The sequence below is a fragment of the Salvelinus sp. IW2-2015 genome, linkage group LG4q.2 (assembly GCF_002910315.2).
Source record: "Salvelinus sp. IW2-2015 linkage group LG4q.2, ASM291031v2, whole genome shotgun sequence".
NCBI classification, from domain to species: Eukaryota; Metazoa; Chordata; class Actinopteri; order Salmoniformes; family Salmonidae; genus Salvelinus; species Salvelinus sp. IW2-2015.
Window position 1 is genome coordinate 8,833,817 of NC_036843.1, and position 23,022 is coordinate 8,856,838.

General features: G+C 44.2%; 2 protein-coding genes across 2 annotated transcripts in view; both read right to left on the reverse strand.

The window, feature by feature from the left end:
• Positions 1–5,236: 5,236 nt before the first annotated feature.
• The window catches only part of LOC111962960 (eIF-2-alpha kinase GCN2-like), a 31,755-nt gene continuing 13,969 nt past the window's right edge, over positions 5,237–23,022 (reverse strand). Inside the window, 15 exon segments of the mRNA XM_070443281.1 lie at positions 5,237–5,667; positions 8,453–8,568; positions 9,297–9,341; positions 10,262–10,330; positions 10,653–10,753; positions 11,155–11,195; positions 11,197–11,211; positions 11,311–11,423; positions 11,796–11,882; positions 15,727–15,834; positions 15,933–16,068; positions 16,193–16,347; positions 16,710–16,878; positions 17,038–17,087; positions 17,268–17,389. Of these exon segments, the coding sequence (XP_070299382.1) occupies positions 5,610–5,667; positions 8,453–8,568; positions 9,297–9,341; positions 10,262–10,330; positions 10,653–10,753; positions 11,155–11,195; positions 11,197–11,211; positions 11,311–11,423; positions 11,796–11,882; positions 15,727–15,834; positions 15,933–16,068; positions 16,193–16,347; positions 16,710–16,878; positions 17,038–17,087; positions 17,268–17,389 (1,385 nt within the window). The 3' untranslated portion in view covers positions 5,237–5,609.
• LOC139027619 (eIF-2-alpha kinase GCN2-like) lies at positions 20,090–22,588 on the reverse strand. The gene is made up of 5 exons (XM_070443268.1): positions 22,510–22,588; positions 22,295–22,417; positions 21,627–21,731; positions 20,315–20,381; positions 20,090–20,208 (listed from the first exon to the last, which is right to left on the reverse strand). The coding sequence occupies exons 1-5, from the start codon at positions 22,558–22,560 to the stop codon at positions 20,090–20,092; spliced, it is 465 nt and encodes a 154-aa protein (XP_070299369.1). The 5' UTR covers positions 22,561–22,588.

Below are 23,022 nucleotides of genomic sequence, written 5' to 3' on the forward strand. Positions count from 1 at the left end.
TCTCAACTAACAATCAAGGCGGTGCCCGTTCCTGTAGGTTCATGCTCTACAACATTCGCAGAGTACGACCCTGCCTCACGCAGGAAGCGGCGCAGGTCCTAATCCAGGCACTTGTCATCTCCGTCTGGATTACTGCAACTCGCTGTTGCTGGGCTCCTGCCTGTGCCATTAAACCCCTACAACTCATCCAGAACGCCGCAGCCCGTCTGGTGTTCAACTTCCCAAGTTCTCTCACGTCACCCCGCTCCTCCGCTCTCTCCACTGGCTTCCAGTTGAAGCTCGCATCCGCTACAAGACCATGGTGCTTGCCTCCGAGCTGTGAGGGAACGGCACCTCCGTACCTTCAGGCTCTGATCAGGCCCTACACCCAAACAAGGGCACTGCGTCATCCACCTCTGGCGCTTCGCCTCCCTACCTCTGAGGAAGTACATTCCCGCTCAGCCCAGTCAAAAACTGTTCGCTCTGGCACCCCAATGGTGGAACAAACTCCCTCACGACGCCAGGTCAGCGGAGTCTCACCACCTTCGGAGACACCTGAAACCCACCTCTTAAGGAATACCTAGGATGGAATAAAGTAATCCTTCTAACCCCCCCCCTTAAAAGAGTTAGATGCACTATTGTAAAGTGTTGTTCCACCTGGATATCATAGAGTGAATGCACCAATTTGTAAGTCGCTCTGGATAAGACGCGTCTGCTAAATGACTTAAATGTAAAATGTAAATGTAAATATGCTTTTTCATTCTGCCCACAAATATCTATAGGATTGAGGTCAGGGCTTTGTGATGTCCACTCCAAAACCTTGACTTTGCAATTAAGCAATTTTGACAACTTTGGAAGTATGCTTAGTTTCTTGTCCATTTGGAAGACCCATTGCGACCAAGCTTAACATCCTGACGATGTTTTGAGATGTTGCTTCAATATATCCACATAATTTCCTCCCTCATGATGCCATCTATTTTTGAAGTGCACCAGTGTATATATGTATATATATATATACACATACATACATATACACACATACACACAGTATATATATACTATGTGTGTATATATAAATATACTGTGTGTGTATTTATATATACACACATAGTAAATATATACCTGTGTGTGTGTGTGTGTGTATATATACACAATAGTTATATATTACAGTGGGGAGAACAAGTATTTGATACACTGCCGATTTTGCCGATTTTCCTACTTACAAAGCATGTAGAGGTCTGTAATTGTTTATCATAGGTACACTTCAACTGTGAGAGACGGAATCTAAAACAAAAAATCCCCAAAATCACATTGTATGATTTCTTTTTTTTTTTTTTTTTTATCCCCCTTTCTCCCAATTTTCGTGGTATCCAATCGCTAGTAATTCTATCTGTCTCATCGCACAAACTCCCGTACGGGTCCTCGGAGACGAATCAACAGTACATGCGTCCTCCGAAGCACAACCCAACCAAGCCGCACTGCTTCTTAACACAGCGCGCCTCCAACCGAGCAGCCGCACCAATGTGTCGGAGGAAACACGTGCACCCGCCCCCTCAGTTAGCGCCGCACTGCGCCCGGCCGCCACAAGTCGCTGGAGCCGCGATGAGACAAGGATATCCCTACCGGCCCAAACCCTCCCTAACCGGACGCGCTAAGCTAGTGCGTCGCCACGACCTCCGGTCCGCGGCCGCTGCGACAGAGCCGGGCGCGAACCCAGACTCTGGTGGCGCAGCATAGCACTGCGATGCAGTGCTCTAGACACTGCGCCACCCGGGAGCCGCATTGTATGATTTTTAAGTAATTAATTAGCATTTATTGCTGACATAAGTATTTGATACATCAGAAAAGCAGAACTTAATATTTGGTACAGAATCCTTTGTTTGCAATTACAGAGATCATACGTTTCCTGTAGTTCTTGACGGTTTGCACACACTGCAGCAGGGATTTTGCCCACTCCTCCTAACAGACCTTCTCCAGATCCTTCAGGTTTCGGGCTGTCGCTGGCAATACGGACTTTCAGCTCCCTCCAAAGATTTTCTATCTCAGGTCTGGAGACTGGCTAGGCCACTCCAGGACCTTGAGATACTTCTTACGGAGCCACTCCTTAGTTGCCCTGACTGTGTGTTTTTGGTCGTTGTCATGCTGGAAGACCCAGCCACGACCCATCATCAATGCTCTTACTGAGGGAAGGAGGTTGTTGGCTAAGATCTCGCAATACATGGCCCCATCCATCCTCCCCCAATACGGTGTCATCGCTCTCGCCTTTGAAAAGCATCCCCAAAAAGATGATGTTCCACCTCCATGCTTATTGGGATGGTGTTCTTGGGTGTGTACTCATCCTTCTTTCTCTCCAAACACGGCGTATTAGACCAAAAAGCTCTTTTTTTGCATCATCAGACCACATGACTTCTCCCATTCCTCTCTGGATCATCCAGATGGTCATGGCAAACTTCAGACCCTATGAAGCCTGCTTGAGCAGGGGGACCTTGTGTGCGCTGCAGGATTTAATCCATGACGGCGTAGTGTGTTACTAATGGTTTTCTGAGAGCTGTGGTCCCAGCTCTCTTCAGGTCATATCATCCGCGTGTTAGTTCTGGGCTGATCCCTCACCTTCCTCATGATCATTGATGCCCCACGAGGTGAGAGTCTTGCATGGAGCCCCAGACCGAGGGTGATACCTATCTACTTCTTGATTTCTTCATTTTCTAATAATTGCGCCAACAGTTGTTGCCTCTTCCACCAAGCTGCTTGCCTATTGTCCTGTAGCCCATCCCACCTCTGTAGGTGCTACAATTTTATCCCTGATGTCCTTACACAGCTCTCTGGTCTTGGCCATTGTGGAGATGGTTGGAGTCTGTTTGATTGAGTGTGTGGACAGGTGTCTTTTATACAGGTAACGAGTTCAAACAGGTGCAGTTAATACAGGTAATGAGTGGAGAACAGGAGGGCTTCTAAAGAAAACTAACAGGTCTGTGAGACCGGAATTCTTACTGGTTGGTAGGTGATCAAATACTTATGTCATGCAATAAAATGCAAATAATTACTTAAAAATCATACAAATGTGATTTTCTGATTTTTGTAGACCTTCTCTCACAGTTGAAGTGTACCTATGATAAAAATACAGACCTCTACATGCTTTGTAAGTAGGAAAACCTGCAAAAAATGGCAGTGTATCAAATACTTGTTCTCCCCACTGTGTGTATATACACACACACACATACACACACACACAACCGTTCAAAAGTTTGGGGTCACTTAGAAATGTCTCTATTAAAAAAAGCTATTTGTGGTCCATTAAAATAACATCATGATGGCCCGGTGCACAACTGGTGCAAGAGGACAAGTACATTAGTGTCTAGTTTTAAAAACAGACACTCACAAATCCTCAACTGGCAGCTCATAAATAGTACCCGCAAAACACTAGTCTCAACATCAACAGAGTTGTAAGAAAAAGCCATATCTCAGACTGCCAATAAAAATAAAAGATGGGGCAAAAGAACAGACACTTATAGAGGAACTCTGCTTAGAAGGCCAGCATCCCGGGGTGCCTCTTCACTGTTGAGACTGGTGTTCTGCGGGTACTATTTAAAGAAGCTGCCAGTTGATGACTTGAGGTGTCTTTTCTCTAAACTAGACCTCTATATGTACTTGTCCTCTTGCTCAGTTGTGTACCGGGGCCTCCCACTCCTCTTTCCATTCTGGTTAGAGCCAGTTTGCGCTGTTCTGTGAAGGGAGTAGTACACAGCGTTGTACGAGATCTTCAGTTTCTTGGCAATTCTTCACATGGAATAGCCTTCATTTCTCAGAACAAGAATAGATTGACGAGTTTGTTACTGGCCATTTTGAGCCTGTAATCGAACCCACAAATGCGATGCTCCAGATACTCAACTAGTCTAAAGAAGGCCAGTTTTATTGCTTCTATAATCACCCACAGTCTTAGCTGTCTAACATAATTGCAGAAGTGTTTTCTAATGATCAATTAGCCTTTAAAATGATAAAGTTGGATTAGCTAACACAACATGCCATTGGAACACAGGAGTGATGTGCTGATAATGGGCCTATGACGCCTATGTAGATATTACATTTTTTTATCTGACGTTTCCAGCTACGATCGTCATTACAACATTAACAAGTCTACACTGTATTTCGGATCAATTTTATGTTAATGGACATTTTTTGTTGTTGCTTTTCTTTCAAAAACAAGGACATTCTAAGTGACCTCAAACCTTTGAACGGTAGTGTGTACACACACACCACAGTACCAGCCAAAAGTTTGGACACACCACAATTAAAGGGTTTTTCTTATTTTTTACTATTTTCACATGTAGAAGAATTGTGAAGACATTAAAACTGAAATTAACAATATGAATCAACATCTCTATAAATAATAAAAAAAAGTGTTAAACAAATCAAAATATATTTGAGATTCTTCAAACTAGCCACCCTTTGCCTTGATGACAGCTTTGCACACTGTTGGCATTCTCTCAACCAACTTCACCTGGAATGCTTTTCCAACAGTCTTGAAGGAGTTYCCACATATGCTGAGCACTTGTTGGCTGCTTTTCCTTCACTCTGCGGTCCAACTGATCCCAAACCATCTCAATTGGGTTGMGGCCAGGTCATCTGATGCAGCACTCCATCACTCTGTAAGCAAGGTTTGAAATGTTTTTCTCAAATATATTGGTTTAGGCTTCTTGCTGTCAATTTGCAGTCTACGTTATGGCCCCCTGACCATCCTCAAGAAAAKAATAATCAGTCCGCGGCTGAATCTAGTTGATGATCCCTGGTTTAGAGGACTCTATGGATGAGGAATGCAATGGCCAGACCTCAGTCAGGGCTTCATAAAACGACAGACAGAAAAATACTGGGCCAGGAAGGCTTGAACGGACAACCTGAAGCATTCACACTGTGGACAGTGCCTCTGTTTCAACGTGTCAGTCACCATTTGCTCATAAACCTCAACATGAGGAATTGAAGACTGCTCTGAAAACTCAATCACCTATTTGAGGTGCCTTTCTTCCAAAGGTTAGTTTCTTACAGCATAATGGTTTTTCCATACCATCGGAGTTCGCATTCAACAGGAAAATGGAAATTCGTAGTAGTCAGTCAAAAACCCCATAGATATCTCAGTAATAGAATATCCACAGTCCATAGCTATTCATCAAGTTCTTCAGCTATGGTTGGGAGCTGCTTTGTTTTATGACTATATTCTTTGTTCCCGCAGACTGCTGCAATCTCACAGAAGAGAACCACAAACTGAGGGAAAATATGAGATTTAATGCCATTACTCATCATGTCACTTTAAAAATATGGAATTGGCCATTTATTTGGAAATATAGCAACACTATCTGCAATCAAAAAAACATTCCTCTTCAGAATGTACATTAACCRTTACACATTAAAGCAGGTACAGTAAGAAGATTAGAAACCATTTTTTTGCCTTCTAGTTGTAGGGAGGAGCAAAAAAATGCAGTGAGGTTCAGAGCTGATTGTAACTGGATCACAATTTAACACTAAAAGTTCACTTTTCCCTTTAGGTTCACAGTCTCAAAAGGAAAGTCATATTTCTAAACAGATACTGTTTCTCTATATAGAAAAGCGCCACAGGAAGCCTGTTGTGCTTGGAGCTGCTACAGAAGAATCTTGTAGTAATCGTCCTTGTAGCTGTACAAAACCACCACAGCAACCCTGCAAAGACAACACACTCATTAAGTCCCAATACCAAAGCCCATTTCTCAATAACGCAATGTTTGTCCAAACAACCGCAAGTGGCCATTAGCAGGCTATGTTGAAGTACACTGAGCATACAAACTATTATAAACACCTGCTCTTTCCATGACAGAATGACCAGGTGAAAGCTATGATCCCTTATTRATGATGTCACCTGTTAAATCCCCTTCAAATCAGTGTAGATGAAGGGGAGGTGACAKGTTAAAGAAGGATTTTCAAGCCTTGAGACATGGATTGTGTATGTGTACCATTCAGAAGGTGAATGGGCAAGACAAAAGATTTAAGTGACTTTGAACGGGGTATGRTAGTAGGTGCCAGGTGCACCGGTTTGTGTCAAGAAYTGCAACACTGCTGGGTTTCTCACGCTCAACAGTGTGTATCTAGAATGGTCCACCACCCAAAGGACATCCAGCCAACTTGACCACTGTGGGAAGTATTGTGTTCAACATGGGCCAGCATCCCTGTGGAACGCTTTTGACACCTTGCAGAGTCCTTGCCCTGATGAATTGATGCTGTTCTGAGGAAGGTGTTCTTAATGTTTTGTACTCTCTGTGTATGTTTCCATATGTAAAGGGAATGCATAACAATTGCTATGGACATCAACGACAAACAACATAACCTATAACTGCTTTCTTGTGAAAGCCTACCACACCAGGTAAAGTTGGTTTGGTAAGTTTTAACTGGCCGGTTCATTGTGGAAAAACAGCCTAATTGGACTATTCTTATTTCATTGTCACCATCATTATTGGCCCTTTATTTTCATTCTTTCACASGGTATTTCAGATGATCTGGCGGGCAGCGAGTTAGGAGTCTGTTTTGAAGTAAATGAAAGAGTGGCTGTAGCTGCTGCTCAATGACTGCGGGGCCATATGGGCAGAGTAGTATATAGGCACAGTGCAGCCAGGCGACTGTTTACTACTGTGGCCTTTGGCCCACTTTCAGTGCCTTCAGAAAGTATTCCTACCCGTTGACTTATTCCACATGTTGTTGTGTTACAGCCTGAATTCAAAATTGATTACATTTCCCCCCCCCTCACCCGTCTACACACAATACCCCACAATGACAAAGTGAAAACATGTTTTAGACATTTTTGCAAACACCCCTGAGTGAATACTTTGTAGAAGCACTGTTGGCAGCGATTACAGCTGTACGTCTTTCTGGGTAAGTCTCTAAGAGCTTTCCCCACCTGGATTGTGCAACATTTCAATTATTGTCCTGCTGAAAGGTGAATTCATCTTCCACTGTCTGGTGGAAAACAGACTGAACAAGGTTTTCCTCTAGGATTTTGTCTGTGCCAAACTCCATTYCATTTATTTTTTATCCTGAAAAACTGCTCAGTCCTTAACGATTACAAACATACCCATAACATGATGCAGCCACCACTATGCTTGAAAACATGGGTCGTGGTACTCAGTAATGTGTTGTATTGGATTTGCACCAAACATAACACTTTGTATTCAGRACAAAAAGTTAATTGTGGGGTACAGAGATGAGGTGGTCATTCAAAAATCATGTTAAACACTATTATTGCACACAGAGTGAGTCCATGGCAACTTATGTGACTTGTTAAGCAAATTTGTACTCCTGAACTTATTTAGGATATCTATAACAAAGGGGTTGAATACTTATTGACTCAAGACATTTCAGCTTTTCATTTTTTATTATTTTGTAAAAATGTTGAAAAACATAAGTCCACTTTGACATTATGCGACATTGTGTGTAGGCCAGTGACAAAAAATCTAAATGGTATCCATTTTAAATTCAGGCTGTAACACAACAAAATGTGGAATAAGTCAAGGGGTGTGAATACTTTCTCAAGGCACAGAATCTGGCCCTCTCWGTCACCTAGTTCAAGCGAAAACAATCAAACACATAAAACCCACTGTGAATATCTCCATTGTTAGCAAATGACGGCAATTTATCAGTAAACACTTTCCCCTCATCAGTGAATGAGACACACAGGAGATTAAAACCAACTGCTCTGGATGGTTGACAAAGAGCCCTGATAGAGCCAGAGAAATGGGCTCTTCTTTCTTCTGTGTCATCTCCATTCATGAAAGAGAACATCCATCAAATCCTGCATAGGCTCCTTGTTCTGAGCATCCAAATAAAACTAGGCAGTGAAAACCAAAAATGGAGAGGGTTTAGCCCAGTCTTTGAGCAGGGCTAYAGGTAGTGAGGCTGATATTAGCCCAGTCCCCTGTACAGAYTGCCTGCAGTGGAGCTTTAACCGTGCCTGTGACCTGGCCTAGGGCTCTGGGTGTCACTCACAATGGAGAAACTCAGACATACAGGACAAATCCTTACCCCAAATGGAAATCTGATCATCTGAGGAGTTGGTGTTTTATAGACTGTAGTTATCTCTGACCTGCTCTGTTTGAAGAGTTGACTGACATCCACACACCTGGAGTGTGGGCTGGGGACATGGAGTGTGGGCTGGGGACCTGGAGTGTGGGCTGGGGACCTGGAGTGTGGGCTGGGGTTTTCTGGTGTTTGCTGGTCATAAAAGGAAGTCTGGTTTTTAAAGGGCCTTTAATGCTCTCGACCGTTTTCCTCAGGTTTCATGATTTTTTAAATAAAAAATGTGAGTCAAGGCCTGAGTCAGACCCTGGGAGCGCACAGGGGCGAGGCCATGGGGTCTACTGCCCTGCTCTCACACTATGGCTGGCCTGGGTTTGCCTGCCCTGGAACACACAGGGCCTGGGGAAAAAAAGAAAGAAAAGAAGAARAAAAAGCTACACACCATTTTAGGATTTTGAAGCAGTGGATCTCTTCACAGATGGACTTGAGGTAGCGCTGCTTGGGGAGATGTGACAGCAGACGTTTAACGCKGATGTTGAACTGCTCATCTCCATCAAACTGGAGAGAAGAGTGGCAGAAAGAGAGAGCGAGAGAGAAACCAGCAATCAGACTTTCAACATAGCGGCTGCGATCAAACAAACAGGGCTGTTTATGTAKTCTGTAGTTACCGTGTCGGAGACTGTGTATACATTCACTCCCCCATCTGCAGTTAAATGGTGGGAAATATAAAAGATAGATCTGCGAGTCCCAGGCCCTCACTGCTCTGTGGGGTAATTAGTCCGTGTGATGCATGGTTTCCTGTGAGTCTGGGCACACACACACTGTGTATTGTAATTTGTTTTATATAGCGAAAGTGTTTTCTCTGACACTCACAAATCCACATGTGTGATGTGAAAGGGGAACTGTATAGGACCGCCATTTATTTGGCGCGAGCGTCTGCTTAGTTATGCAACACTGCTTGTGTTCAGAGCATGTTTCTTAACACCATATAATTTATATTCTCATTTAAAAATAAAAATGAAAGCCGGGGRTTCCTGGTTTCGTTTGGCAGGCCCTGCGGTCAGGAGTTTGGAATGTTAGTTTACACCTTGTCCCAGCTGGTAACTCGTGGTGTTTGTGCGAGGGGGACAGGGCAGGTGACCTAAAGGGTCCTGGCAGGACTGCTGGCGGAGGACAGAGTGAAGGTGACAAGGAAGGAAACAGGACTTCCTCCCTCCTCTATCCTGCCAAGATATCCTTAATTAACTGTTTCAGATAGGTCATGATAAGCAGAGCTGGGTACAGACCTCCAATGATAGGAAGTTGATGAGAGTTCCCTTCGGCAGGTCCACCTGGGACGGAACAACAGAGGGAGGTGCGTTAAGACTCCACAAAGACAATGGATGTTATCTCACCATGTACTCCCAGACCACACTGTACATAGCATGTTGTCTGTTTTCTAAAGGAAGTAAATGTAACCACAGCAACCAAATRTAAACTATAAATATCAAGACACATTGCACAGTGGGAACAAAAAACAGAAGATTCAGTTCCTTCAGCTAAAAGTGATGAAGTTAATTTGCACACTGTGCTGCATCAATTTAGTCTGTGAGCAGAACATTGCCTCATTCATGGTGCTCTCACCACCACTAAGGGCACTACTGTAAAGGTCCCTCGCAGGAAATCATAGATGGAACATAAGCTGATGGTTCTATGCCTTTATATTTTGAGAAAATTGCATTTCTCTTTAGTTAGGGGTATTACCTATGACAGACAGGTAGGATTACTGATGACGTGACCTGGAAGCAGACTTCTAGCTCTGAGTAAATACATACCGGCATCAAGGCGATTATGTCTGTAATGTTTCAAATTCAATACCTCACGCTCCAGCATCTAGCCTCTAACTCTGATGGGAACCAGACACAAACATATGGAATGACAAATGTATTTGGAGTATGTCGTATCAGTAAATACTACGCTGTATAATTTACTCAGTGAATACCTCCTTTCAAATTTACTCCAAAACCACAAATAAACGAAATATGGTAGCAATTTAGCTCCAAATGACTTGCCCTCTCCTTTTGTTTTCTGTTTATTGTTCTGCGGCAACTGGAATCACTTTGTAGCCATCTACCTCCAGGGGAACTCTAAATCCCACTGCACGCCGATGTTTGCTATTATAGCTATCAGCTAACTTCTGTGCTTATTCCACTATTATACACATGGATTCAACCGATAACATGTAAAGCGGGGGAAACAGCAAATGACTTACAGCCAGAACTTCGATGGCATTGCTCTTGTTCTGTAAATTGCTAGCAAGATAATGCAATCTGGTTTGAATCTGAAAAGAAGAGGGTGAAAAAAATGTAAAAAGTCATTTTTCCAATGAATACAATGAAACTGGGAAACAAAAGCCACTTCATCTTCACATGCAGTTGGGCTCCATGTGAGCCAATGCCGTTTAAAACTGGGCTGGCCGCGTGCGTAAAAGCCGYCGTGTTGTCAGACCTTGACGGATGCCACAGTGCTAAAGTGAGACAGAGCTGGGAACCACAGCCAGGGAGAGTTGTCTCGTGGTCGGCTGCGTGACTGGGCTGAGCTCAATCTGTTAAAAAGTCCACTTCGGGACAGGTATGAGTGACCGGCGTGATTGATTGACAGACCTGGGTCTCGTAGCGCCGTCTTGCGCTGGAGGACACCTCTGGTGAGATAAGTAACACATTGATGTTACTGGAGGCGCTGCTCCCGTGCTGCTCTGACGATCCTGTCAAGTCACAGCACGTACACACACACACACACAAACTAATGGAGACCATGGGAATATGCCTGAGCTGAGCTCCTCTCTGACTTAGCTGTCAGGCTTCTCACACCATCACCCAGACACCAGTAGACTGAGAAGCCATAATTGTTACCCAGACTAATACGGCCGTTGTGCTGCATTAAGGTTCACATATACTGTGCACGTGAGCTAGAGGTGGTGTGAAATGTAACACAGTCATTAAATCACCTTGCAGCTCACATATTCACCATCACCCTTTAATTATCCATTCAACACAGCTCTAACACCATGCAGGAGCTCGTATGAAATCCAACCCAGAACCAAGTCAATGGTAATGGAGGGTCATCCCTGGATACAGGGTGGAGAAGAAGGCTGTTCAACTGTACCTGAGGCATTGACGAGTGACCCCTTGGTGTTCTGAAGAGACAGTCTCAGAGGTTTCCCTGTTGGAGGAGACAAACAGCTGTATGAGTCTCTTTCCCCAACAACACTGAAAGTCTATTACAGAGTTTGTGCGTGGGGTTAATAAACCGCGTTGTCACCGGATATTTCTCTCCGCAAAGAATTTGGTCCGACATTTCTGAACAATGTGATCCACAAGGTCAGACTCTGGAATCCTCTTCTCAGACTGCCTTTCCTTCTCAAAGGACTTGACCTGGGGACACACGGGGGACAGGGAAGGGAAATCAGACCTGCTTCCAACACAAAACATTCACTCTAAATTCCCATTTTTCATATCAAACTAATGTATACATCAAACCATTTGGAATTCATATCAAGACCATTTACATGCACTAAGCTCACAGCACAGGTGCAGTCCAATTATTGTACAAGTAGGAGAAGTAGCCAACAAAGGCAAATTACATTTCAGACTACGTAGTCAGATGCTGGCCAAGAGAATGTATCAAAGTGCTGCATTCCAGCCAGGACTTAGAATCATATACAGTTACAGTAAAGAACAATTACTATGCAAAGAGCTTTGAGCATCTGGAAAAGCGCTATATAAATYCATTTTCATTATAATTACCTTGATGTAGTTCCCGTCCTTGTCTGAGACAAGGGCCATGCAGGTGATGCCAGCCTGTCTACAGGGCTCCAGCATAGTCTCCTGGGACTGAACACAACGACACAGTCAGACACAGAGGGGAACAAGAAACACTAACACCAAAGCCATACTGAGAGTTAGGCCAACTTTTAGAAATGTGAATATTGTACTAATTCTAGATTTACAGTTACATAGCATTGTTTAAATATTCCCTATGTAATGTTAAATGGGGAGCGTACATGGCTGCCATAGAACGTGTGGCTCAGTTGGTAGAGAAAGCCCTTGCTACGCCAGGGTTGTGTGTTCGACTCYCACGGGGGACTAATACRGKRGGAAAAATACACAAAATGTATGCTCTCACTACTGTAAGTCACTCTGCTAAAATGTCAAATACATCATAATGCTCATTTGGGGTAAGGATTTGTCCTGTCTGCCTGACTGCTGTTTGAGTTTCTCCATTGTGAGTGACACCCAGAGCCCTAGGCCAGGTCACAGGCACGGTTAAAGCTCCACTGCAGGCAGTCTGTACAGGGGACTGGGCTAATATCAGCCTCACTACCTRTAGCCCTGCTCAAAGACTGGGCTAAACCCTCTCCATTTTTGGTTTTCACTGCCTAGTTTTATTTGGATGCTCAGAACAAGGAGCCTATGCAGGATTTGATGGATGTTCTCTTTCATGAATGGAGATGACACAGAAGAAAGAAGAGCCCATTTCTCTGGCTCTATCAGGGCTCTTTGTCAACCATCCAGAGCAGTTGGTTTTAATCTCCTGTGTGTCTCATTCACTGATGAGGGGAAAGTGTTTACTGATAAATTACCGTCATTTGCTAACAATGGAGATATTCACAGTGGGTTTTATGTGTTTGATTGTTTTCGCTTGAACTAGGTGAATGAGCATTATTMATTTTTATAGTATTTTTTCATATTCCTCATGTAATGTTAATTGAGAGCTAACATGGCTGCCAAAGAATGTAAATGCATCATAATGCAGAAACCACATCGGTCCTACTCTAGACGGCTCTGATTGGTCCTACTCTAGACGGCTGTAGAAGCAAACACTACTTTGTAATAGCCAAGTGTAAAAACAGTACATCCTGCTCCCAAGAAGATCACAAATGGGCTCCAGATCCTGCAACCCATTTCTAGACCCAGACTAACATTTACAGTAACTGCTACTATRATGTGTGGTTTAGGTGAACTTGAACCTGCCTTGCATGTTATTACACAACATGTGCTTGCTATAGGGGYTGTGGTTACAGTGGACCCCTTCAGCACTATACAGTGTATTATTTAACTAGGCAAGTCAGTTAAGAACAAATTGTTATTTACAATGACGGCCWAACCCTAACCCGAACGATGCTGAGCCAATTGTGCGCCRCCCTACAGAACTCCCAATCACGGCCGGTTGTGATACAGCCTGAAACCGAACCAGGGTCTGTAGTGATGCCTTTAGCACGGAGATGCAGTGCCTCAGACCGCTGCGCCACTCRAGGATAAGCCCTCCCTCAGCCCCATGTTTCTCATGTACGATGACAGTGGGATTATGGGAAAAGTAGTTTGATGTGATGTGTTTAGTAGAAGGTGGGCTGTCTGTCTAAGAGTACGAGTTGGAAGCAGTTCTGGTGGTTTAAGGGTGTATTAAAAGCTGGGTTCAGGCAGATTTCAGTGGCTTTCCTATGSCTCATCAGTTCCTGTGAAAACAGAGAGCGTGTGCCATACGTTTGGACAACAGGACTGGAATGTTATAATAAAAAGTAAAAAAAAAAAAACATTTCACACATAAAAAAAAAAAACTTTATTTAACTAGGCAAGTCAGTTAAGAACAAATTCTTATTTTCAATGACGGCCTAGGAACACACCCCTGCCTTGTTCAGGGGCAGAACGACAGATTTGTACCTTGTCAGCTTGGGGATTTGAACTTGCCATGTTTCGATTACTCGGTGTTTCGATTACTAGCTCAACGCTCTAACCACTAGGCTACCCTGCCGCCCCAAATGTCAGAGCCGGTGCTGTGGCAAGGACAGGAGAGAGAACAGGGATGGCTGAGATACCACTGGGCCATGGCAGCGTACAGTCTGGATAATTAAATGTGTGCTGGTGGAATGCTTCACTTGTGCCTCAAATTCCTCCGGAGCGGCGGAGAACCAAGTTTTGCTTGGAACGGAGAGCTGCTCTGCCCAGTGCTCAAACCTGAGCCTGTACAGGTAGTGCAGTCACCCGTGGCCGTGTGTGAGCAGCAGAGCGGATTTATCCTAATCAAATACAGCCARACATGTTTCCTCCGGCAGGCAGAGCTGGGTCAGACCAGAACAGTAGACTACTGAGGAACAATCTCTGYGCTGTATATCACCTCTGCTCTGCTCTCCAGCAGTCTCACTCCCCCACCAGCTTCCTCACAGWGGCTCTATCACTGAGACAGAGAGGGCCAACCAGCTTTCTGCCATATGCCTCCCAGGTGACCGCATGTGGAAAGGGTTGACCATATTTGTCTAGTAAAAGCTAGAAAGGCATTTATTTCACTGTACTTGTGCACGTGACAATAAAACTTGAAACTAGACCCAACAAAAATAAAGTGGAACCATCTCCAGACAATAAATTAGCACTTACTGGAGATTTGACCAGTAAAAGCAGTGCATGTGAAAGGRGTTAACATTAGACCATGAGGATGGCATCCTTTACAACCCTGATGTGTTGGACCGACATGCTGTCTCTCTCCAGCAGAGCAGTGTGAGCTCAGACAAAGCTAAGATTTGAATTGCTGCTGGGAGGTCAGGGGGATGGAGTTGAGCAATCAGTGATGTTATAGAGTTCGCGATGGGACAACAAGAGAGCAAATGAAAAAGTAGAGAGGGAGGATACTAGAGGGTAAGAGGGAGAAGGAGTGAGAMAGGGTGAACGTAAGAGGGCAGGGGGAGGACAGCAGTCGGCTGCACGCTCTGCCAGAGAGAGACACACACGGACACCTCCTGGCCTGAGATCAGGCCGTCACGTAAACATGAAGAATGTGAGAGGCATGGCCCAGCACAGTGACACGACACCAGTCACATTCACCAGGGTGATAACTACACAGCAACACTTCCCAGGTTAGAGTTGGTCAACAGACTTCACCTACAAACTGAAAACAAAAACTGCTTATAGAAGTCTTTCCAGTAACAGAGATGATGAAAGTCGGCCAAGGAAACAACTGGGCATTGTGTTTCTTAAACGTGATACTCTAACAGACTTATTTGAAAGGAAACTCAAAATGGATCCCGTTTCCCTGAGTGTTTACAGTTCCACATACGGTCAAGGTAAATAACTTCACAGGCAGTTTGGTCCGCCTGTCCATGTGGGGTAGAATAGAATGGAGGTGTCACCCCCTGTTGGTTAGGTATTGTCACAGCAGAAGGTGCTACGGGCTGCCCATCACTGACCTGTGACACGTCATAGACAATGTCAGCAGACATGCTCAAACGTGCTCACACACGCAGAGAGTTAGGTTAAAACGTGCTCACACACGCAGAGAGTTAGGTTAAAACGTGCTCACACACGCAGAGAGTTAGGTTAAAACGTGCTCACACATGCAGAGAGTTAGGTTAAAACGTGCTCACACATGCAGAGTTAGGTTAAAATGTGCTCACACACGCAGAGAGTTAGGTTAAAACGTGCTCACACATGCAGAGTTAGGTTAAAATGTGCTCACACACGCAGAGAGTTCCACACACATTCTGAGTTAATTACAGAGGGGTTAGACACATCAACTGTCATTGTACAGTATAGAAAAATGTGAGCCTTTCCCAAAACAGCTACATTTTAGAGGCTGGATTATAACAGACATTAACTTTAATGGAGGCTCAAAGTAATAAGCCATCATCAAATATGACCTTCTGTATCTGTGGGTCATTAACACTGATGAATCGTTAATAGTACTCACCGGCTCTTCCATGCTGGCCAGGGCAGCACAGACCTTGTCCAGAGCCAAACTGGCCCCTACTGTCGAAGGGACAGGAGCAGAGGATGCTGGGCCACGGAACTCAAGGATCTACAGGAAGAGAACCAGAAACCCTGATAGTTCAACACTTCCAAGGACCCAAGTTGGGACATAATCTGTTGGCGGCATGGGTAGGATGGGCGCATTACCAGGTGGTCGTATCTCCCTCCTGCAGCCATGATGTCTGGCACTGTGCGTCTGCGTTTCTTGATGAAGGACAAACTGGAAGATGACCCACAATGGTGTTGCACCTTATAAACAGACCCAGATTTACCACCACCACAAGACCACAAAATATGAGAGAGAATCAATCAATCTGAAATCCACAGGAAACACATGCAATGCATCCTCTTTATACACCAGACTCTGAGTAAGAGTTAGGAAGTGGGAGATCTAGTAATAGCTGTACCTGTAGCTTGCCTCCAGTCTCCTGAGCAGGCCAGTGAGTTCCTCCTGGTCTTTAAGCCCTGCTTTGCCAGTCTTCTGTTTGGTCAGAGAGGTGATGAGGGGGACCAGGTCCTGCAGGTCTCCTTTCTGCTCTATGTATTTATACAGCGTCTGCAACTGACAGGGGAGACAGAAACGGTTTAAACGGTTATCAGTAGTGGTGCAATCAGGGAGAGGTAGACCATTTTAGAGGGGTCTTGGAGGTATGCTGGTCCTTTAGCAGAGCAAAGCAGGCCTGGGTTGGAATGGGTTCGTGCTGGGTGAACTGGGCCTCCAGCACTGTCTAGAACGCAAGGAGTGGGTGACCAGACCAGAGCTAGACAGAGACTGGACAGTAGAGACTGGACAGTAGTGTCTGTGCYTGAGGCGAGACAGGGAGTGTACTGTAAAGGACAACATGGTCTGTGACTTTAGCTAGACTGACAGGGGTAGTAACATGGTAAGAGGAATTACTAGACGGAGTGGTAACAGTGTGGTACCTGCAGGACACTGAACTCCTGGATAATCTCTGCGATGGTGAAAATGGTCTCAGCGTCAGGCAGCAGGCTATTAGTGMCGGGGACAATGACGTCAAAGGAACACTCCAGCAGCTCCCTGGGGTGGGCCCTGTCCAGCTTTCTGGGCCGGAACACACGCTCAATGCTCCACCTGCACACTCACACCATTACATTACAATGGACATAAACACACGCTCGATCCTCCACCTACACACACACACACAGGATTACATTCAGAGGTTTATCAAAGACTGAACATACATATGAAATGGATAGATTCAAGTATTCAGTGATTGACTATGAGATTTACCTCTTGAAATGGGTAATATTATTTCTGGCCACAAATCTTGCGAATGCAATCTGGAATGGAGACAAAAGAGAATAAGTAAACAGTGCATGCAAGATGACAATAAATCACTGTGGAAACACAGTTAGTCCCAGGATTGTCCCGGGGTTGTTCTGGCCCTAGTCCACTGAGTGCTGGGATCAGTGAGGGCTAGTTAACGGAGCGTGTAGTACTTCCTGCTTCCTGATGCTCACCCGGAGGTCGTAGGGCAGGGTGACCAGCATGCCACTGTGGCCCATCAAGCAGGCCGGCTCACTGCCGTCATACAGCTTCCTGTTCCTGGGGAGGCGCAAGGGGGTCTGGAGACACACAGCCCCTGGAAAGACAGCCACAGAAACACTATTGTAAATGTATGATAATAAGTTCAGCATACACTGAACAAATTATAAACGCAAAATGCAACAATTTATTTTACTGAGTTACAGTTTGTAAGGAAATGAGTCAGTTTAAATATATCCATTAAGCCCTAATCTATGGATTTCACATGACTGGGAATACAGATGATATGCATCTGTTGGTCACAGATACCTTATAAAAAAGGTAGGGCGTGGATCAGAAAACCAGTCAGTATCTGGTGTGACCACCATTTGCCTCATGCAGCATGACATCTCCTTTGCATAGACTTGATCAGGCTGTTGATTGTGGTCTGTGGAATGTTGTCCCACTCTTCAATGGCTGTGTGAAGTTTCTGGATATTGGCGGGAGCATCCCAAACATGGTCAATAGGTGACATGTCTGGTGAGTATGCAGGCCATGGAAGAACTAGGACATTTTCAGCTTCCAGGAATTGTGTCCAGATCCTTGCGACATGGGGCTGTGCATTATCATGCTGAAACATGAGGTGATGGCGGCGGATGAATGGCATGGCAATAGGCCTCAGGATCTCGACACRACGTCGCTGTGCATTCAAATTGCCTTTGATAAAATGCAATTGTGTTCGTTGCCCGTAGCTTATGCCTTCCCATAACATAACCCCACCGCCACCATGGGGCACTCTGTTCACAACACTGGAATTAGCAAACCTCTCGCCCACACAACGCCATTCATGCAGTCTGCCATCTGCCCAGTACAGTTGAAACTGGGATTCATCCGTGAAGGGCACACTTCTCCAGCGTAGCAGTGCCCATCGAAGGTGAGCATTTGCCCACTGAAGTCAGTTATGTATGTGTGGGAACTCCTTCAAGACTGTTGGAATAGCATTCCAGGTGAAGTTGGTTGAGAGAATGCCAAGCGTGTGCAAAGCTGTCATCAAGGCAAAGGGTGGCTACTTTGAAGAATCTCAAATATTTTTTGATTGGTTTAACACTTTCTTGGTTACTACATGATTCCATGTGTTATTTCATAGTTTTGATGTCTTCACTATTATTCTACAATGTAGAAAATAGTAAAAATAAAGAAAARCCCTTGAATGAGTAGGTGTTCTAAAACTTTTGACTGGTACTGTATGTGAACAGATGTTCAAGTCAAGGCCCCAGTGAGGTCTTCATAGCAGCAACTTTAAAGTGGAATGGGTCAAGTCACTTGCCCAAGAGAGAAAACGACTTCAGCTCTTAAAATAGGAGTCTGAATCTGGACTCACCATGTTTCTTGAAGATCCTGGTGATTGTTTCGTACACATACGGTTGCAATCTGGCACTGTCGAAATTAAAGTTGCCCTGCAGCAAAACAAAGTCTGTTAGGAATCAAAAGGCATCGATGAAAGCTCAAACAGTTTCGCCATTATGTGAACCAGATGACAGGAGATCTGTATGATCACAGAAGCAGCATCATTACTGTGTCTACAGTGACACCTACAGGAGGAGATGGGTATCTCTTCCTACTTTGGACCACTCTATTCTGCGTTCAACAATTTCTTCAATACCTGTCTGTCACAAACAATGGTTTGAGATGCTATGACGTRGTAGAGAGGATAGTGATGCCCAAGTGTTCATGTCTGGTTGGCTTTGGGTTGTGTTTGTGTGGTAGTCCGCTAGGCCAGGTTTGAGGGTCTGCTCCACTGCGTCAGTGGGTAGGCCTGGTACCTTGCCCRGAGCAGTAGGCCTGGTACCTTGTGGAGGTCGATATCGTAGGTGTAGTCCATGACGGGGGAGGTGATCTGGGAGAACAGCTGGTTGACCATGGTGCGGTAGGCCTTGCCATTGAYGTTAGCCATGGTGTGCTGCAGGACCTCGTGGAGCTCCGACTCCTCCATCTGGGGCGGGGGCAGCAGATCACTCTTCAGGAGCTCCTTGGCCGTGGGACGCAGGGCCGGGTCATGGTTCAGCAGCCAGCCAATAACCTTCATTTGAGATAAGACACAGGGCTAAGGATCAGTCTATCAAAGTCAAACTGCCTATACTGTGTAATGTCACTCAGTTTGGTTTCATTAACAACTTCCCATTGTGGGACTATAAAGTGAACTACTACTTCTACATAGTTTCACACAACTTCAGGGAGCTAAGAGTATAACTTGTGTAACATAAATTGAATACGTCCTTCATCACCTGCTTTCCACTCTTATACTCAGGGAAATCTTCAGGGAAGTTGATGTCCTCCAGCAGAGTGGAATGACAGAGTAATGGGACAGTGATGAGTGAGTGAGACCCTTCCCGTGGCTCCCCCGCCCCAGTCTGTGTTCTCTGTGCTGGACAGACTGACCATGCGCAGCTGGCTCAGGACTGAGATTYGTTCAGAGCCGGTGGTCATGGGTCGGTAGGACATCTCAAACAGGATAACACCCAAGCTAAACAGATCCACTTTCTAAGGAGAAACACAGATCACAGGATGAGCCCTCTTCCCTTTACATCTGGTATATACAATCAATCCTGAATTATATATTTCCTAGTGAGGATACAGTAACACTGTTGGAAAACCTTGAACTAACTCTAAACAGATAGAGGACACKAGTCTATGCTCCACCCAGGAGTCAAGGCCCTTCATTCATTACAATATATAATTCCTAGACTACTTTTGAGATAACTTTTTTGAATTAATGATTGTTCTGAGACAGTTTCTTTAAATCTTTATTTTATTCTTCTTAATTGACATTGGTGTGTGTTCCATTCATATTTCTTGCCTGGTTGTAAGTGGCTTTGGTATTCCCTTGCACCTCTGGACTGACATATAGGGCAGTACCAACCATACCAGTCATATTCCCTGTTCAGAAATAAAAGATACATAATCAATTTTGCAAATATATAGTCATAGACCCTGAGACACTTTATAAGCTAGTTAGATAAGGAGGGATTTTGCTTCTCAGTACCTGTTGGGTCCGGTTTGAGAATCAGAACAGAGCCACTCTCCTCAATATCCAGTATACTTGCTGCGGCCTGTAGGGAAGAGATGATTTCTACAAAGTCAGTTCTTTGTTCATTCTTGAGTTATTTGGGAAACACAGAACAAAAAGAAATACTCAAACTTTTTTAAAGCGTCAACATTCCACTTTTGCCAGAAGATTCCAACTCTACAGTTTTGCTTGTTTACACTGAGCTGCACTGGGGTTAGAATGGTTAGATTAAGACTTGTGACTGATGCCTTGATTGTTGACCAATGACCAGTCGTCAGCATTGGCGCAAAGGCAGGCTTGCATATCCAGAGATTATGGACCAGAAAGCACATGCTTATGTAGGCCTATATTATTTCATTGATCATTTCCTATTTCAGATAGGCCTAGTTCGGGTGGCTACTGGCTGGCTATATGTCTAAAGATAGCTGTAACATTGCATTATGGGATGATAACATATTTTGCCGAATTAATTATGGTATTTGTGAGGAAGAAAAGGGCTACCCAGTTCAGTTGGCAATGAGCATTGGAAATGACTCAACTACAAATGCAGGCGAAAAACAGTTTATTTATGTATCTTGCGTTTTGAAAATGCATCAACGTTTATGGCTATAATGAGAAGTTACATTTGTGCAGCTGTTGTGCGTGCATGGTCGCACATCTTTGAACACTGCTTTTTGGGGGTTTCGAGAAAAAAAAGTTTGATAACTACTGAGCTAGCAAACAGATTGCTGATTTGCTGTACAGCTATAGGATTGGGCACAGTGTAATCATCAAATTGTAGGGAGAGAGGATTGCCATAAATATACAGCTCAAAAAGATATTGGTGATCAAGAATACTAACGGTTACCTTTACAAGCTCACCAGAAATGGAGCATCAAGCAACAATTACTAGCATACTAGCATTAGTGGTCTTCTGGTACGTCAAAATTGCTTGAAAATAATAATTGACTTATGAAGCTTGCCTTTGGAATTTGTTATTAACATTATTACATAATCTAAATGTGTTATAGACAAAATAATGAAAAGGGCTGTCTGGTAGCCTCAAACAGAGAAAGATTTGTAATTGAACAAGTCATTGCATRTATAGATTATTTTTTTGTTGACTTGAAAAAAAACTTGACTACTCGACTTGCGCTTATAATGCACGTCTTGGACAGAACTTGAGACTCGACCCGTTCTACTTGGGACTCGACTTGAGAACACGGCTTTAGAGACCTCAACTTCAAGGTATCAGTTAATGAATCTCCATCCCCAGGAGACAGCGGAACCCGAGGACATTAAGGCATACCACATTAGCAGGATGGTCTGTGGCCAGGCCAAAGTCTCCAATTTTCACATGGTCCTGAGAGTCCAAGAAAATGTTGACAGGCTTGAGGTCTCGAGGAATCATCCCCTGTTGGAAGGGTGGAGGTGATCAATGAGTGCTAATTGGAACCATTGCTGAAAGCATGTCACATGCATGCCATCATTGTTGTTCTAACCCGTGCTTTAACAGCTTGGAAGGAAGGAACATGCATACCAAAACATTTGAGTGTGTGAGAAAAAGAGAAGAGGGTCCTTTAAAACAGTTTTGCATCAAACACATTTCAAAACACTATGAATAAATTCAAAATTCCCATAGATACAATTTTGCAAAGGTGGAGAATGAGTCATGATTAATTCCTACAGGAAAAATTATATCCCACTTCAATTTCCACTATGAACCTAGAAAAACCTTTGACATTGGGATCTGAAGAATTAGCAGACACTTGGAGTGGAACAGTAGAATCACAAGCAGTGACTGTCCTGGACTCCCTCCTTCCTAACCGAATGTGACAGGAGAGTCCCACCTCTCTCCTCAAAGTCTCGGCTCTTAAACGTTACATCTCTGTTCCACACCCTAAAGCAGACATTGAACCCTGCAGTACACTCTGAGGAGGACATTAATTAGGGGAGACGGAGGGTTCACAGACACACCTGTTGGTGGATGTAAGCCAGGCCATCCAGGATCTCCCTGAAGAACCTCCACAGGCAACTCATGTCCTGATGGAGGCCCTGGTCAATGGTGTCTCGTAAAGTGCTTTTTTCACAGTATTCCATCTGGACGGAGGAGAGAACACAGGTTAGATATTAGACATAGAACAGTGTCCTCTAGTGGGGTATTAGTTGAGTGCTAGTGAACGGAGCTTTACCTGGATGTAAAGATAAAGAGAGTCTGTGCTCTCTATCGTGTCACCACCCATTCTATTGCTTGCCTCTTCCTGAGGGATGGTGGTTACATTGATTCAGTTGATGAAAGTAACACACAACTTGGTGATAATATATGTGACTGAATTCAAGGTGAGCTTGTGTCAACTTTTCAAGATTGGCTTTTGTTTTACACAAGTACACTCAGAGCTCCAAAACTATATCATGTAGTCGAGGGGAAACATGGGAAAGTTATGCTTCTTTGAAATCTGATTAACTTGTTATCCCACTTTGGAGAAAAGTAGGAGAATAATGCCCTTGAACGATTTTCACGCTTTCTAGAGAGCTCTTTTTTGTTTACGCCCCTATTAAGCATCGTTCACAATCTCTTATGCCTTAGCCCCACCCATTTCTTTAAGAATTCACATGTAAAAGCACAAGTCAGTATGGCATTGTCCTCCAGGAAGTAATATCTCTATTGTCTCCATTCATTATCTCAGCCAATCATGGATCTTGCC

Coding starts and splice junctions, on each gene's coding strand:
- LOC139027619 (XM_070443268.1), bottom strand. CDS start 22,560: ATGGGTGGTGACACGATAGAGAGCACAGACTCTCTTTATCTTTACATC. Junction 20,382..21,626: donor CAGACCATCCTGCTAATGTG/GTATGCCTTAAT, acceptor TCTTCCCTACAG/GCCGCAGCAAGTATACTGGA. Junction 20,209..20,314: donor TCTCAAACCGGACCCAACAG/GTACTGAGAAGC, acceptor ATTTCTGAACAG/GGAATATGACTGGTATGGTT.